This window comes from Erithacus rubecula (genome assembly GCF_903797595.1).
Source record: "Erithacus rubecula genome assembly, chromosome: 19".
Taxonomy (NCBI): Eukaryota; Metazoa; Chordata; class Aves; order Passeriformes; family Muscicapidae; genus Erithacus; species Erithacus rubecula.
Genome location: NC_136671.1, coordinates 12,170,759 through 12,186,262, shown reverse-complemented (window position 1 = coordinate 12,186,262; position 15,504 = coordinate 12,170,759). Strand labels below are relative to the sequence as shown.

General features: G+C 43.8%; 1 protein-coding gene across 1 annotated transcript in view; it reads right to left on the bottom strand.

The window, feature by feature from the left end:
* Positions 1 to 6,745: 6,745 nt before the first annotated feature.
* TMEM132B (transmembrane protein 132B) overlaps positions 6,746 to 15,504 on the bottom strand; it is a 199,741-nt gene continuing 190,982 nt past the window's right edge. Inside the window, 4 exon segments of the mRNA XM_079322103.1 lie at positions 6,746 to 7,685; positions 7,687 to 8,442; positions 9,624 to 9,815; positions 10,715 to 10,988. Of these exon segments, the coding sequence (XP_079178229.1) occupies positions 7,287 to 7,685; positions 7,687 to 8,442; positions 9,624 to 9,815; positions 10,715 to 10,988 (1,621 nt within the window). The 3' untranslated portion in view covers positions 6,746 to 7,286.

The following is a 15,504-nucleotide window of genomic DNA, read 5'->3' as shown; positions in this document are numbered from 1 at the left end:
AAAATATCCATTCTTCATTCCCACCAAATCCTAAGCTCCTTATTTGGTTTTTGTATCATCAGATCCTATTGTTTTTAAACAGACTAACCCAAGATTATCAGAAGGAATGAGACAAGCCTTCATCTGCATTGGTTTACAAATCCTGATGTTGATCCATATGTTTTTGGAACCCAGTAACACTGTGATGCCCTTTGAGAGCTTCAGAACAGCTCTCAAAACATCACCCACTCTGCTTTAATTTCTTCAGCCAGCTGCTTCTCTCAATAAGACAAATCAATTTCATTCCCTCTGAAACCAAACTTTTGCAGAAACTGGCCAAATGGATCATTGAAATAGGGAGTAGAAGGAATACACAGTTCTGCTGCAAGGGCAGCATGGAGAGGGTGCAGAATTGCTGATTTTTCACACTGGCTGTGTTTTCAGTGCCCAGAATCTCCCCAGCCTCACAAACCCTCCCAGTGCAGCTCTGAGCAGCAGCTCTGCCTCACTGGGATGGCTGGGGAGGCTCCTGGAGCAGAGGCTGGGCAGAGTTAAAGAATAAAGTAAAATTTATTAAAAGCTTTCAAAGGATTCACCATGGGCAGTGCCAGAGCCTGGCTGAGGTTACACCCAAGATGGACAATGGGTCAGGAGGTTTCACTTTTATAAATTTTGTTCCATTCCCATCTGGGGTTCCCTGTCCCATCCCAGCTCCAGGCTCTGCAGTCCCTCCCTCCCAGATTCTCTCCTCCATTCTCTCTGGTTGAACTTTTTGGGGCTGGAGCTGCAGCCTGTCCTTGGCTCTGGGGCTGGACAAGGATTGTTTGTGTGGCTGAGCTGGGAGGAGAACTTGTGACACTTTGTGTGGAGCTCAGAGTGCACCTGAGGCACTGCAGAGTCTGGAAATATGGAAGCTGAAATTTAAGGCATCAGTGTTGGGAAGCAGCAGGGACTGGGTTTGTGTAACAAAACCTCCAGGAGTCAGACCCACTGCAATAACTGCCTGTCTCTGGTCCTGGTCAGTCCTGCTCCTAACTAGACCAGTGGGAGTTTCAGCTGAGACAGCCTTCAGGATCTGGCTATTTAATTTGTGACAAACACCACTCTGCCTGCCAAATCCTGAGGGCTCCTGCTTTTGGAAGAAAGTCCCAGTTGTATTTGTTGGGCTCTTTCTTTCCTGGATGAATGCAGGTAATTATTTCCAGTTGCACAGGTATTGGTAGTTAAAATGTGCCCCTTGTCAGGTGTTTTGGGCAGTTCAGTGTTTGTGTGTGGATAAAATATAAGTGAAGCTTTTCTGTGGAAGATCTTTGATACCTGCAGTTATCCTGAGCAGAGCACTGGGTGTGAGTGAAGCCCCAGGCAGCCTCAGGTGCTGCTGAGGGGATGGGTGTCCCAGGAATGGCCAAACAGGGACCAACCAGAGCTGCCAGGACACCAAAAGTGTCATTTCTAAAAGACATTTCTCATTTCAGTGTTGAGAACACCAAGTGGGGATCGACTGGAATCTGTGCCTGAAGCACACCAAAGAGTTGGTTCTCTGAGACACTTCCTAAATCACCTTTTTCAATCTATTTGTCCAATTGACTTTATATAAAAACACATTTCAACACATTAGAAATTACAATAGTGCTCATTAAATCATTCAGGTGATGTTAAATTGCTCCCCTGGGTACAAGGCAGCCCTTGGCTTTGCAGTGAGTTTGGAGAGGCAGATCTCAGTGTGGATCAGCTGAAACCAGAGGAGGAGGAAGGAGGCACCTCCTGAGGCTGGGTCCCAGTTACTGAGCTAGCAGTGTCTCAGTATTTCAGTATATCAGTATTTCAGTATTTCAGTATTTTAGTATTTCAGTATATCAGTATCTCAGAATTTCAATATATCAGTATATCAGTATTTCAGTATATCAGTATTTCAGTATCTCAGTATCTCAGTATTTCAGTATTTCAGTATCTCAGAATTTCAGTATCTCAGTATCTCAGTATTTCAGTATTTCAGTATTTCAGTATCTTAGTTTTTCAGTATTTCAGTATATCAGTATTTCAGTATTTCAATATCTCAGTATCTCAGTAACTCAGTATCTCAGTATTTCAGTATTTCAGTATATCAGTATCTCAGAATTTCAGTATCTCAGTATCTCAGTATTTCAGTATTTCAGTATCTTAGTATTTCAGTATTTCAGTATATCAGTATTTCAGTATTTCAGTATCTCAGTATTTCAGTATTTCAATATTTCAGTATTTCAGGGGTTCTGGTTCTGCCAGAATCTCCAACACCCAGGGCAAAAAACAGAGGCTCAAATTTCCCTTTTTAGCATTAGCAAGATACTTTCCTGCAGCTCTGATGATGAGCTCAGTGCTCTCTTCAGGATTTTGGGGCTCTTGGAGTCTAATGGCACCTGTAGAGAATTCAGAAGGCTGAATCCAATATCTGGCCTGTGGTGGTTCCCACTGCAGAGCTCAAGGGACAGGTTTGGTTTGTCACCTTTAAACCTGAGCATGTTCTTAGGGCACATTTGGGATGTTCACAAAATGGTTTAGTCAGATTTAAAAAAAAAAACAACCACATGAACATTGTGTTTATTTCTCCAGCAAATCTGTTTCTTTCAGTCTTTCATTTGCTTCTCCTCTGAAGACTCAAGTCTTTATTTCAGACATCTGCCTATAGAAAATAAGTATTTTTTTTAAAGGGCACATTAAAAGATGAAAAGTGAAGCTTGAATAACTTAATCAGCATACAAATTACACAGATATAAAAGTTCTGTTTCATTGTCTTAACTTACAGTTTATTTTGTACAGAATTCATTATGTTATACATCTAAGACTTATTATATTGTATAAATATCTTGGGTGTGATGTATATACATATCCAGTGGTATAATTCAGCAATTAATGTATGCATTTCACAATACACTACCGTGTATTCCAATGTAGTGCACATGATTTATATTCCAGAAAAGAGCACATCCTATGAAAAATCAGCTTTTCATTCATAGGGGGTTTGTTCCACCTTGCAACACAAGGCTTTTCTCCATTTTCTAATGGACTCTTGGTGCTGTGTATGGCTGTAAGGGCTTCTTGTACATTCCCCAAGATGAGTTAAGGACCAGCAGCTCCAAACATGAAGGTGGGGGTGTTGTACAGGGGGAGGAGAGCAGGGCAGGGTCCCTAAGGGGTGGGGAGGGGGCAGAGGCAGCCCCCAGGGATGGGGAGGGTCCATCAGGGATGGGGAGGGGGCAGAGGCAGCCCTCAGGGATGGGGAGGGGGCAGTGGCAGCCCCCAGAGCTGGGCAGGGATGGGGAAGGGGCACAGGCAGCCCCTGGGGTGGGCAGGGATGGGGAGGGGGCAGTGGCAGCCCCAGGGCTGGGGAGGGTCCATCAGGGATGGGGAGGGGGCACAGGCAGCCCCTGGGGTGGGCAGGGATGGGGAGGGGGCAGAGGCAGCCCCCAGGGATGGGGAGGGGGCAGTGGCAGCCCCCAGAGCTGGGCAGGGATGGGGAGGGGGCACAGGCAGCCCCTGGGGTGGGCAGGGATGGGGAGGGGGCACAGGCAGCCCCAGGGCTGGGGAGGGTCCATCAGGGATGGGGAGGGGGCAGTGGCAGCCCCCAGAGCTGGGCAGGGATGGGGAGGGGGCACAGGCAGCCCCTGGGGTGGGCAGGGATGGGGAGGGGGCACAGGCAGCCCCAGGGCTGGGGAGGGTCCATCAGGGATGGGGAGGGGGCAGTGGCAGCCCCTGGGGTGGGGAGGGTCCATCAGGGATGGGGAGGGGGCAGTGGCAGCCCCAGGGATGGGGAGGGGGCAGTGGCAGCCCCAGGGCTGGCACTGTGGGATGAACAAAGCCCGAGGTTCTGACCCCCCAGGGCAGCCCCTGCTCTGCCCCAGAGCTCCCCAATCCTCCCCACAAACACACAAAAACCAGAGATGGTGTTGGTTTGGTTTTGAATTACAGCTATTGCTTCCCTAGGCACCTACTGAAGCCTAATTCTAATTCATCTGGCAGTACAGTTCCTATTTTTCAGACAATTCTACTTTCCTGCTTACATACTTACATACATACATTTTGTGTCTTTTGATCACTTGGCTACCATTGCTTTGTTCTCTCAAAAAGCAGAGACTTTTATCAAAGTGTAAATGCTGTTCAGTTAACAGCAATATTAGATATTCCATGAATAAAATATTGTATTTAACAGCATCACTGAAAAATATTTAGGTGAATGGGAAAATTGGGGGGGGGGGGGAGGTGTTTAAAAGAATTTAAAATTGAATTTGCTTAAATTTAGAGCATGCCATAATTTTGAAATTAAAATTTGAGATATTTAATTTAAAAGGAACTGATCAACTCAGAACTATTTTGCATCAAGTGTATTCATGTTGAATATATTTTTCCTTTCATCTTAAAAGAAGTAGCATAAATGCTCAAGCCAGGATAAATCCAGAATAACTCCACTTTATTGGTGTTATCCCAGTTTTACTAAAAATAGAGAGTTCTCTCTTCCCACTTTTCTTTTTTTTTTTTGTATTGCTTTTTTTCCATGGTTGTATTGCCATTTTCCATGTAAGAGCTTTCATGTGATGGAAAAGAAAAAGAAAAGTTTATGAACTTGCAGAGACCTTTATTCCCTCCCATTGGAAGATTTGGAGATTGGTCATTTTTTGGACCAGTTCCATTGTTTAACTGGTTCCCAGTAGCAGCTCTACTCCTTCCTGGTGGGCAGTAATTGTCATTTAACTGGGGCAGGGGATGATGACACCTCAAAAATTCATCCACTGGGCCACCAAAAACTTCCCTGAGGAGCTTCAGGGTCCAGCTGGGACTTCAGCCCTGTGGCAAACAGAGCCCCAGGCACTGTGAGCTCCTGCCCAGGGAGGATTTGGGGTCAGCCTGACCCCAGGAAAGGGCTCCAGGTGTCCTCTGGATGGACAGGCAGGGATGGGGAATCAGGGACACCCCAGCAGGGAGCACCCAAACTTTGGGAAAAAGGGAAAATTCCAGGTGAGTGAAGGCTCTGAATTCTCAGGGGAGCAGCCCAGGAGTCTGAAATGGAACCTCAGAGAGAATTAATGGAAAAGTTTCCATGAGGAAATGGCGCCTCAGAGGGAATTAATGGAAAAGTTTCCATGAGGAAATGGAGCCTCAGAGGGAATTAAAGGCAAAGTTTCCACAATGAAACTGGGGGATTTGCACTCAGAACTAGTTGGGCTCTCTCCCCCTGCCAGCAGCAGCTTGGTTCCTCTGATTTCAGGACTAAATCAATTTGGGGTCAGTTTATATTATATTGTGCAAACAATAGTAAATAGGATTTTTTTTTTTTTTTTTTTTTTTTTTTTGTTCTGCTCTCTGGTTGGGCCAAATGCAAAACAACACATTGGGAAGAGAAGTTAAATTCTAAAAAGTGTTTTTTATGTTGTTAGTGATAAGGAATTCATCTTTCCTTATTTCCTGGATCATTGAAAGGGAGAGAACATTTGTTAAACAACCCGAGGTCTGACACACAAGTGCTGCATCCCTTATGAAACAGAAACAGATCTGTGCTCTATTATTTTCTCTCCTCCAAATTAGATTATAACAGATGCCATCCCCTCCCTGTGCAGCTCAGTGCCAGCAGAAGGAAGTCTCCAATCACTTATGTAAGCCTGGTGTCCTCACTTTTAGTCCCAATGTTGAGATTTCTGTATTTTGCAGCAGTTACATTAAATATGTTCCCAGTTGTGGATTAGGATCCAAATGAAGAATTTCCCACCATTTTCTGGTTTGTTCAAATTCCACCACTGAGCTATAAATTCAAATCTTGTTTTGATCTACCTAAAAGATGGGAACTCCAGGATGTAAGGCAGTTGTAATTTGGCTCTTTATTGTTTATTGCACAGGATCCATCACAAGAACATGTGCTTTACTGGGGGGTTTAAGTATTCTGTAGATTCAGATTTTTCCTAACTGCAATTTTCAGCTTATCTCAGTCATCATTCAGAGGAAAAAAAACCAATGTGATGCATATGAAATGGCAGCTTTGAACTTCCAGCATGTTTTCCTTGATAAAATTGGGTAGTCCCTTGTGTGACTGCACTCCCAATGTGTCTTTTCTTTCCTTTTTAATGAAACATGGTGTAAAGTTTTTCTCTTTAATGGCCTCATGGCCAGGGATGTTTTAGACAAAGTCTGAGGCTGTTGAGCATGAACTTCTCTGGCCTGGTGAACTCTGCCACCAATGGATTCATTAGTCCAGAGTAACAGGGACTCCAAGCTTTGCTTATTTCCTGGAAAATTTCCTTCCTATTTTTATGCATTTCAGTGCCATGTTTGACTTTCTCACTCAGATAATGACATGTATTGTCAGCCAAGCTGTTGTTTCAGCAAAGCATTTCCCTTCTGAAGTATATGCTGGTTTTTTTTATAGGTTATTTATTTCATATTAGCAATGACAAAAGTGAACCCAGGGCTACTCCTTGATTTTTATTTTCCAGGGTTTATTATTATATTTACAGTTCCCTGTAAGAAGACACAAGCCTTTCCCAGTGAGAGTTCTAATTCCTTTCTATGTTTCAAATACTAACGACCCACATGGAAAGGAGGAAGATAATCAGTGATGAAGGAAGTATCTCTGGGGGCTGAAGCAGATGAATAAAAAACTCAAATCATTATAAATATTACTGAACTACACTTTGGTTCAACCAAAAAAACCCCCAAAAAACAACAACAACAAAAAAAACCCCAACCCCCTTCAAATAAAATATTTAATGTCCCCTAAGTCAAATAAAATTCACAAACAATATAAGAAGAAATTAACCACATGGGTTTTTTTTATATCTGTAAAAAATAATAAGACTACTTGGCTGCATTGCACATAGGCAATAAAAGTGAGATTCACTCCAATCCCTTTCTCCATGAGCCTCCTCTCAGGCTGTAAGCAAGAAATGTCCACTGTGCTTTACAAAGGACGACGACTAGGAAAAAAATCAATGCAAACAACATCCCTTTCTTTTCAGATTTACCATTTCTCATGAGAGATGCCAAACAAACGGAGTCTCCTCTGAGTCTGAGCGGGTTGGATCAGCTAGAACCAGGCAGTACACAACAACAGCCACGGTGTGTGACACCTCCAACACCTACAGGGAGCTGCTTTGGGGGCACATCCTGGTTTGTGGTGAAACAGGATTAACTCAGCCAGCCTCTTGTACCTGCTCTGTGCCATCAGGTTATCATCTCAGTGCCTCCAGGCTTGGGCTGTCTTGTTCCTATTGCTGACTGGACTGACTGCTCCACCATCCATAAACAGAAGGCATAAAGGTGATTACAAACATAAGAAAGCAGTTTTACATATTGTCTTGCAGTCTTTCCATATAGTCCCTAAGTTCCTTGGAATCACCAAGATTCATATCTTGGCATACCCATTTAATATTATCATCACTGTCAAATAGAATTGAGTTGGTGTAGGGGCCTCCATCCTCCGGCAGTATTGTTGTATATGAAGTGAACTTTACTCGCTTCTGCTTTGGCCCAGAAGGATTTATAGGTTCACTTTTAACTTCTTTTTCACAAAGGTACTCAGAAGATCTGAGGATATGATTATGAAGAGTCTTCTGAGAGCTCCCATTAAGGAGAAAGTTGCTTTCTTCAAACTGCATCCCTCTGTCGATCATGGTAGTGCACTCCTCCGACGGGAGCGAAATGTCCACTGGGTTTTCCAGGAGCTCCACCTCATTTCCAAGCCAGAACCCAGTCATGGGAATGGGGGATGTTGCCTTGCTCACTCACAGCAAACCTTTTGTGCCTGTACTTCCACGCAAATGCCACGCAGTTAATCAAAAACACCAAGATTGCCAAGCAGAAAACACAGAGCAGCGCGTACATGCCGATCTCCAGGTCTGTCAGCCCTCTGGAAGTCAAGGAAAAGTCACTGGGACTGCTCTCTCCTGGAATTTCTACTTGGCTAGGGAAACCTGTGAAGGCAGTTGGGTTGTTTTGAAGCTGCCCATCCTCCAGGGACTCCTGATCAATGGGAGATGTGAAAGTTGTGCTTTTGTTCACATTGTCCTCGGCACCGAACACGTCCTCGTGGATTTTGGACCAGTCTTGTGCTGTCCTCTCTTGTTCTGCAGCTTTCTCTATAGCATTGCTTGGATGGCTTTTAAAATCCTTCTCCACATCATCAATGTCGTTGGTGCTCCCTTTTTGGTCTGGATCTTTCTGGCCAAACTTCACTTTGACGTTTCCTTTGCCCACGGCCAGAACGCTCTTGCGCTTGGTTTTCTGGCAGGGCTCGCTGATGACCATCTCAATTTTGATCAGGGGCCCCTGCCCATCCCCTTCTGCCACCACCACGGGCCAGAGGGACTGCAGGCTCTGCTGAGAGGACACCACCATCTCATCCAGGGACGTGATGGAGATGGAGAAATCCTTGGAGTCGTAGATGTCCAAGGGCGTCACCGACCCGTCGCTGAACAAAACCCAAGCACTCACCACGGCCTCCTGCAGGGGAAAAAATGTGTGAGAGAGGGAGAGCACAGCCAGACACTGGGGTGTTAAAGCTGAAAAAAAGATACAGAGTTTAACTCTGGGGTTTGTTTTTATAAAGAAAATGTAAAAGTCTACTCTGCTTCTCATTTTCTTGCAGGCTTGTGTTTGCTAGACCACTGAGGCATTTCCCTCACCTTCAGGAGCTATCAAAGAAACCCTCATCTGAATTTAATAATAGTGCTGGAAAAGACAATTGACAATGCTTTTTTTCTCAGTCTAAAGTGAGAAGCCTCCTTTGAATGCCAGAGCCTTGTGATGAAAATAATCATATTTCCACCATCACGGTCAATTAGCTTTATAAAGGACCTATAATGGGGAATTTCTCTAATGCTGCAGTTCCAGTGCCTTATGTAATACAATGAGCAGAACTGGAATGTGTCAGGCCCACCCAGCCCATGGAACAAACTGGGAGCAGAACACATCTCAATGCTTTATATTTTATACTTTATATTTCATGCTTTCAAATATGCAGGACCTGCAGTATGCAAAAGTGATGGTGGTCTTTCCTGGGAACTGTAAAAACACCATTTTTATGTTTTGACCGAAGCAATTTGTCTTCTTACTGCAAATTGCTAGTGCAAAAAATATAGTTACACTTCCTGCACTGATGTAGAACCTCAATTCTATAAAATCCATTAAAAAACCACATAAGGAATTTGTTCTGTGGTCTCATTAAAAGCTGTTTAACTCCTCGGGTTGTATGGTTCAAAGTAAGCACAAACTCATCACTTTTCAGCAGCACAGGTCATGGAAACTTCTGTACCTGCAGCCAGAGGTGGTTTAGGCTGAGCTGACTTTGTGAGACAATTAAGTAATGGCCTCCCCAGCTCTGCTTGCACAGCCAGGCTGCATTTTACCCCAGAAAAAAAGGGATTTTGTGGCACATGCAGGCTTTGTTTGGCACTGGGCACTCCCAGGCACATCCCTCCCTTTGCCCAGAGCAGAGTTCCACGCTCACTGTGGAGTGTCTTGGCACCCTGGGCTTGGTCAGGAAGATGAGCAGCCTTTATCACAAGAAGTGACTCCTTTTCACACCGTGTATTAATTATATCTGCTGCCTAAAATTCACAGCAAATTACTCTGCCAAAGCAGAGGGGCACATAAATTACCTGGGGGTGTTTTTCTGAGCATACCTGCTTGGGGCTCCTCAGGATGTCCTGGGCAGAGGTGGTGGCAACGATGGCTCTTTTATTTCCTTTGCTGCTTTGTAAGGACACAGACAAGCCTGACACCAGCTGGACTCCCAGGTCTGTGATGGTCACCCTGTCATCCAGAACTATCACTGTCTTCTCTGCCAGGATGGAGTCTGAGAGAGGGGACAGAACCTGGGAACAGAAAGCAAACACCTTGCATGAAACAGCAATGAAGTGTTTTAAAGCAAGGCTGGCCTCTAACCAGCACACCAGATTAATTCTGGGTTTGTCACATCCATGTCTGAGCCAGAGCTGATGTTTCCCCCAAGACATTACACTCATTTGCTGTTGAATTACTTTATCTAAAAAAAATAATTTAATAAAACAACAAATAGCTTCAGAACTGCGGCTTGATCTGGACAAAATAATATAATATAGTCTAAATTAAATGGATTTTTTTAAAGTCATTTTGTGTGGGGTCTATAAAACTCCCTGTGAATGCAGTGCAGCACAAAACAGAGTGTAAGACACTGATTAACACTGAAACTCAGTGAGGGGATAAATAAGTGTTCAAAGCCTGGTGATAGGAACTTGGCTTGTTGCCTTTCTAGGGGACAGAGGACCTGAATGAAATGAAAGTGAGACCTGCAAAAGAACTTTGAAAATCCCACTGGGTGCCTGCCTGCATTTTTTCAATGCCAAAACACCCGTGCCAGTTGCTCTAAGACTTTGTTTCCAGCATGCTCAGAAAGAGACTCATCTTTATCCTGGTGACAGAACTTTGTGAACACAAAAGGACCAATTTTCCAAATATGTTCAAGCACATAAAGGTGCAGGTATTTGATATAATTTTCCAAGTTGGCCCCACTGAAGTTAACTGATGTCAGTTCTTTCACCAGCCAGAGAAATCTCCCTGTGTTCCAGCCACACCAAGATGGATAAATCCCTTCAAGGGCATTCATGGAACTGACAACAACACAATGAAAACCCATTCCAACTCCCTTTTCTGTTTAACAAGCCCATTTTTCCAGCTTTTTTTTTTTACTTTTCCCCCTGAGATGATGAATGTCCCCTCCAGCCCAGCCCTGTACCTGCACGGTGGTGATGCCCTGCTCACGCCCAGCCAGCACTCTGCCCTGCTGCAGCTTGGCCACCCGGCCATCCTCCACCTTCATGAAGTCAGCCACCAGCTGGGTGATGTCAAACTGCCACTCTGAGCCCAGCAGGTAGCTCAGGTGGCCTCCAAGCTCCGAGGACTCTGCCACAAACTGGGTCAGGACCCTGACCAGGGCGTGCTGGTACTGCAGGCTGCAGCCTTTGCCCTTCTTCTCGTCGTCCTCCTCATCCTCGCTGTCGCGGGTGGGCCTGTGAACACATCCAGCTGTTACTGCCCTCACCTCACCTGACTGCTCTCATCTGATAGAATCAGGGGGGTTTGATCACCAGGTAACAGGAATTTTGGGCAGTAAGTTAATGTGATTATGTAGATGTTGCCGTAGAGCAGAGAGGAAAAACAGCAACGGGACACTCTCTTGTTGGGGCAATAAAGAGCAATTTGTTGCAGGAAGCCATGGCCTTAAATAAGGCAGTTTGTGCAAAACAAAATACAAACAGTGAACTGCAACGAAGAATTAAGTTTTAGTTCAAGCTTCCAGCCTTCCACTTGTTGTTCCAGCAAGGACTCCAATGCTACAGCTATTGCTTTGCCACCTAGAGAGGAGAACAGCAGCTCCTCTCACGAGCTCAGTGGCTTCCAAAAACCAGATTGGGCATTTAGGCTCCCACTCAGGGCCTGGGTTACTCAGGTTACACTGTGCAGAAACACCTGCAGCATTAGACACATCTCCAACATTTTCTATCTGCCCTCCCTTTCAAAATACAACCTGTGCAATAAAGCAGCTTTCCCTAAAGCTCAGAGCAGCATCCCAGTGATTTGTACATGATAGCTCTGCTGTCACACCTCACAGAGTTTTGTCTCCTTAAAGACCCACTTTAACACCAATATTAATATTTCATATTTTTCTTTTCTCTCGTTCATTGCCTGGGACAAACACATGGATCCTCTTATCTTTTCCAAGTCAGGTATTAAGCAGTAGGTGGTCACACTTTTACTCATTATGCCCCCATGCTGTGGATTCATTGCTCAGAAATAATTCCCCTCCCTCCTGTATTTATTGAGCCTGAAGCCACCTCTGTCTCAAAGGTGGGAAATGCAGGGTAAATCTCTTATTTTCCAAAGTATTGCAGGAGGTAGTTTTGTGGTTACAGTGTCCCTTTATCTTCTCCTTTGAAATAGCAGCTATGAAAAACTATTATAAAACAGAATTGCCTTTGTTATAAATTGCTTTATGACAAAGTTGGCAGCCAGTAAGCTGAAAACATATCTAAGAAAAACCCTTGTGCTCTTCAAAATGACTGAAAGTCCCAATGTTACAGAACCTAATCCCCTGGAAATACATTTGCAATGCATCACTTGCTAGCTGAATATTTACATTCAGCCTCAAGTAAATGGTCTGTGGTACCTCTTGGTTTTGTGTGTGTAAAACAAGTGTCCATCATCACCTGCTGAATGAAACATCATTGAGGAACAGTGGAATTGTCAGGAAAAATGCCACCAAAATAGGATTTAGATTTCCCAAAGGAATCAGTCTTACAGAGTTTGACTAGCTGGGTGTTTCAGGGAAACCTTCAATTGTCCTCCCCAACACTGGTGTCAGTCTGAATTCAGCTCACAGTTGGCAAAACAGCCACAGAGAAAGTTCTAGAAGGGGGAATATCCATTGAGCTTTTGTGGTGCATATCCATCTATGCTGGAAATGAATCCATGAACTCCTTAATGTTCCCATTTTCAGTTTATTCCTGTATTCTGACCCTTTCAACTCAGCTCTGAACAATCTCAGACTTGGGCAAAACCAAGTTCAGCTCTGAGATTTTGGGATTTGACCCTCTCTTGCTAATACAGACAATAACATTAGTGCCTGTGCAGAATTGGAGAAAAAATGTGCAAAAAAAATGTTCAGGTGAGGAGTACTTATGGGATTTGGGGCAAAAGAGCACAGGAGTGATGGGAACCAGCCTTGTTCTGGGAAAAGAGACCCAGAAGCTGAGTTGTGTGGCTTGTAGGAAATGTTCACATGTTCAACATCCACATCATTTTACACAACCTGCTGCTTGTGCCTGCCCAGGGCAGGGCTTGGAACAAGATGATCTTTAAGGTCTCTTTCAACCCAAACCATTCTGTGCTCCCATGTTTTATTCAGGCCCTTGCTGTTATGTTTATTTATGTGCTTGTTTATTTCTACTTTCACTGTTTAAAACTGGATTGTCCAAGAGCAAATCTATTGCAAACAACTGGAGGGAATTCTTTTTCAGCCCCAGCTCATAAATATGAGCTGTGGGATGAGCAGAGGGAAGGATTGCAGCACTGGGGCACAGAGGGAGCACTCCTGTCCTTATTTCCACACTAGGACTGTGTGGGCAGCTGGTATTTACCACAACAAAAAGATGATTCAAGTCCAGCTCTTTCCTTGGGGTATCTTAAATGAAAAGGCTCCAGCACAGAAACATTTAGAGATGTTTATATACTGCTCCTCAGAATCATGTTTTCTATGGCAAACAAATGTGGAGCATCAGAAAAGCCTCTCCAAAGCCCAGAGTGAGCAATGCTCATTTTTGTCACTGCAGAGGAGAGGGAGGTTCAGGAAAATTCCTGAATTTTCAGTACAAGCTTTGCAAACCTGCTTTGCCAGGTTTCAACTCAAGTTATTTTTTATTTGTTTTGGGTTTTTATTTTTTTTTACAAAGTATATAATATTTCCACTTTAAAGCCACAAATCAGGATTATGCAGTCAGTGTTTTGTCTCCATGCATGCAACAAAATGTTTGAGATCCAGTGAATTGCAGAGTTCCCTTTAAACTCTCATACAGTGTTTCAGTAAGCCCAAATCCTCATTAAGCAGGGAGCTCATTTTCTGCTTAACACAATCCTGCTCAATATAAGCTATTGCTGCATATTGTGCTTTTTCCCCCTTGGTCATCTCTGAAAATCTCTCAGAGTCCTTCTTACCCCATTTCTTACTGCTTGGCAACTTGCTTGGAAGGTTTTTTTTTTTTTTTTTTGCTTTTCTGGAGCGAGCCAAGGTTGCCAGAATTACATTTAATTTCCATTTCACAGGGAGCAAGGCTTTGCCAGGGAGCAGAGTTAAGCAGCAGCAGCTCCAAGGGTGCTGTGAGCACTGATCTAATCACTGATCTGTCAGCTCCACACTGCACACTTTGTCTCTGAGCACTTGAAGTGTGTCTCTTTTAATCTGCACCCCTCTCAAACCAGCCATCACTTCTTGGGCCAGATGCTAATTTTCTGTTGGAAAAAAAAAAAAAAAAAAACCCAAAGAAATCAGTTTTGCTGGGTTTGGATTTGAAATACTCATTACAAGGAGTTGTATATTTAAAAAACATTTGCAACACCCCTAATTGAAAAAAAAAATCTCTCTCAGATACAAATTGCAAACCACTAGAAGTTGATTTAGTGGAAGCTACAGAAATAAACTGCACATAACTCCACTCAGTTCAGGATGAAATGTAATTTGGTACTTTTACAGATTTGAAAATACAGCCTACCTATTAACCAAAATCTCCTAGGCCTTATCTCCAAAGGATATTAAAGTCAATTAACTAAAGGAGCAAATTTACAGCTTGTTCCAGCCTTGTGCAGATGCTGTTCCCCACAAATGGAATGGTTTGAATCCAGTGTCACTTAATTTGCCTTCAAGTACAGCTTTACTTCAGCACTCACTGAGGGTTCAACTAAACTTTATTTTGTCCTGCTTTTGTCTCCAGAACTGGACAGGACCAAAGCAGAGCTGGTCAAATCCCAATAAACTCTGCCTGTGGTGTTGGGAGCCTCCTGAAAACAATATCCTATCCCAGCTGCAAATATTTACTGAAATTAAATTTCCAGCTTGTTCTTGTGAGAGTTTAGCCATGCAATTCTTATTAATGCAAGCTGAAGCCACTCAGGCCATGTAAATATGTGTGCAGGAACCTCAAGAAGAAGGTAATTATTTTGCAGATGCAGGAGGAATAGAAATAAATGTTCTTGTTAGACTAGCAGAATCTACCTGCACCTCTTCTACACTCTAATATTTGACTTTAATTTAAATATACACCTCTTGTTTGCTGAGGCTGGGGTTTGTGCAGCCTGTGCTGGCTCAAGCATCACTTTCCCTGCATCAGCCAGGAGAGGATTGTGGAGCTGAATTTCACCTGCCAAGGGAGGCTCTTCCTATCTGCAGCAGCCCTTGCCAGGGATCAGGTTCTCCTCTTGATAATCAAAGATTTGCCATATATTCACAGGCTGATCTGGTAAATTGTGTTGCTGCTCTTACACAGGGGAGATCACTTGGGTTTTTTCCAGTTTCTGGCATAAAACCAGCCTGTCTTTTCCTTTCTGTTCTCCAACAATTCCTGCTCTTGCAGAAGTTCAGACCAGCCAAAAACCAACACAGTTCAAAGTGTGCATGGGGTGTTTGCAAAAGTTTTGTAAAAATCCCATTTTCTCCATTGCTTTGTGGAAATAATTCAGGAAGACAGATAAGCAAACATGTCTGTAATCACAAGTATTTTACAACTACAAACATGGCAGGGTTTATAGGGAGAAACAAGACATTTATTGGCTCAACCACCATCCCTGGAAGGAGCAGATGTGATCTGGGGCATATAAACCCTTGCTCAGGTCTGAGAGAGCAGCTTTATTCAGATGAGGAACAGCTATGCTGATGCACAAACGTTGCTTTTGTTAACAGCACCACTAAAACCATTTAAAAGGTTTTTGTAAACCCAGCTCTGTTTTGCCATCTGGCTCAGCCCCTCAGACAAGTGG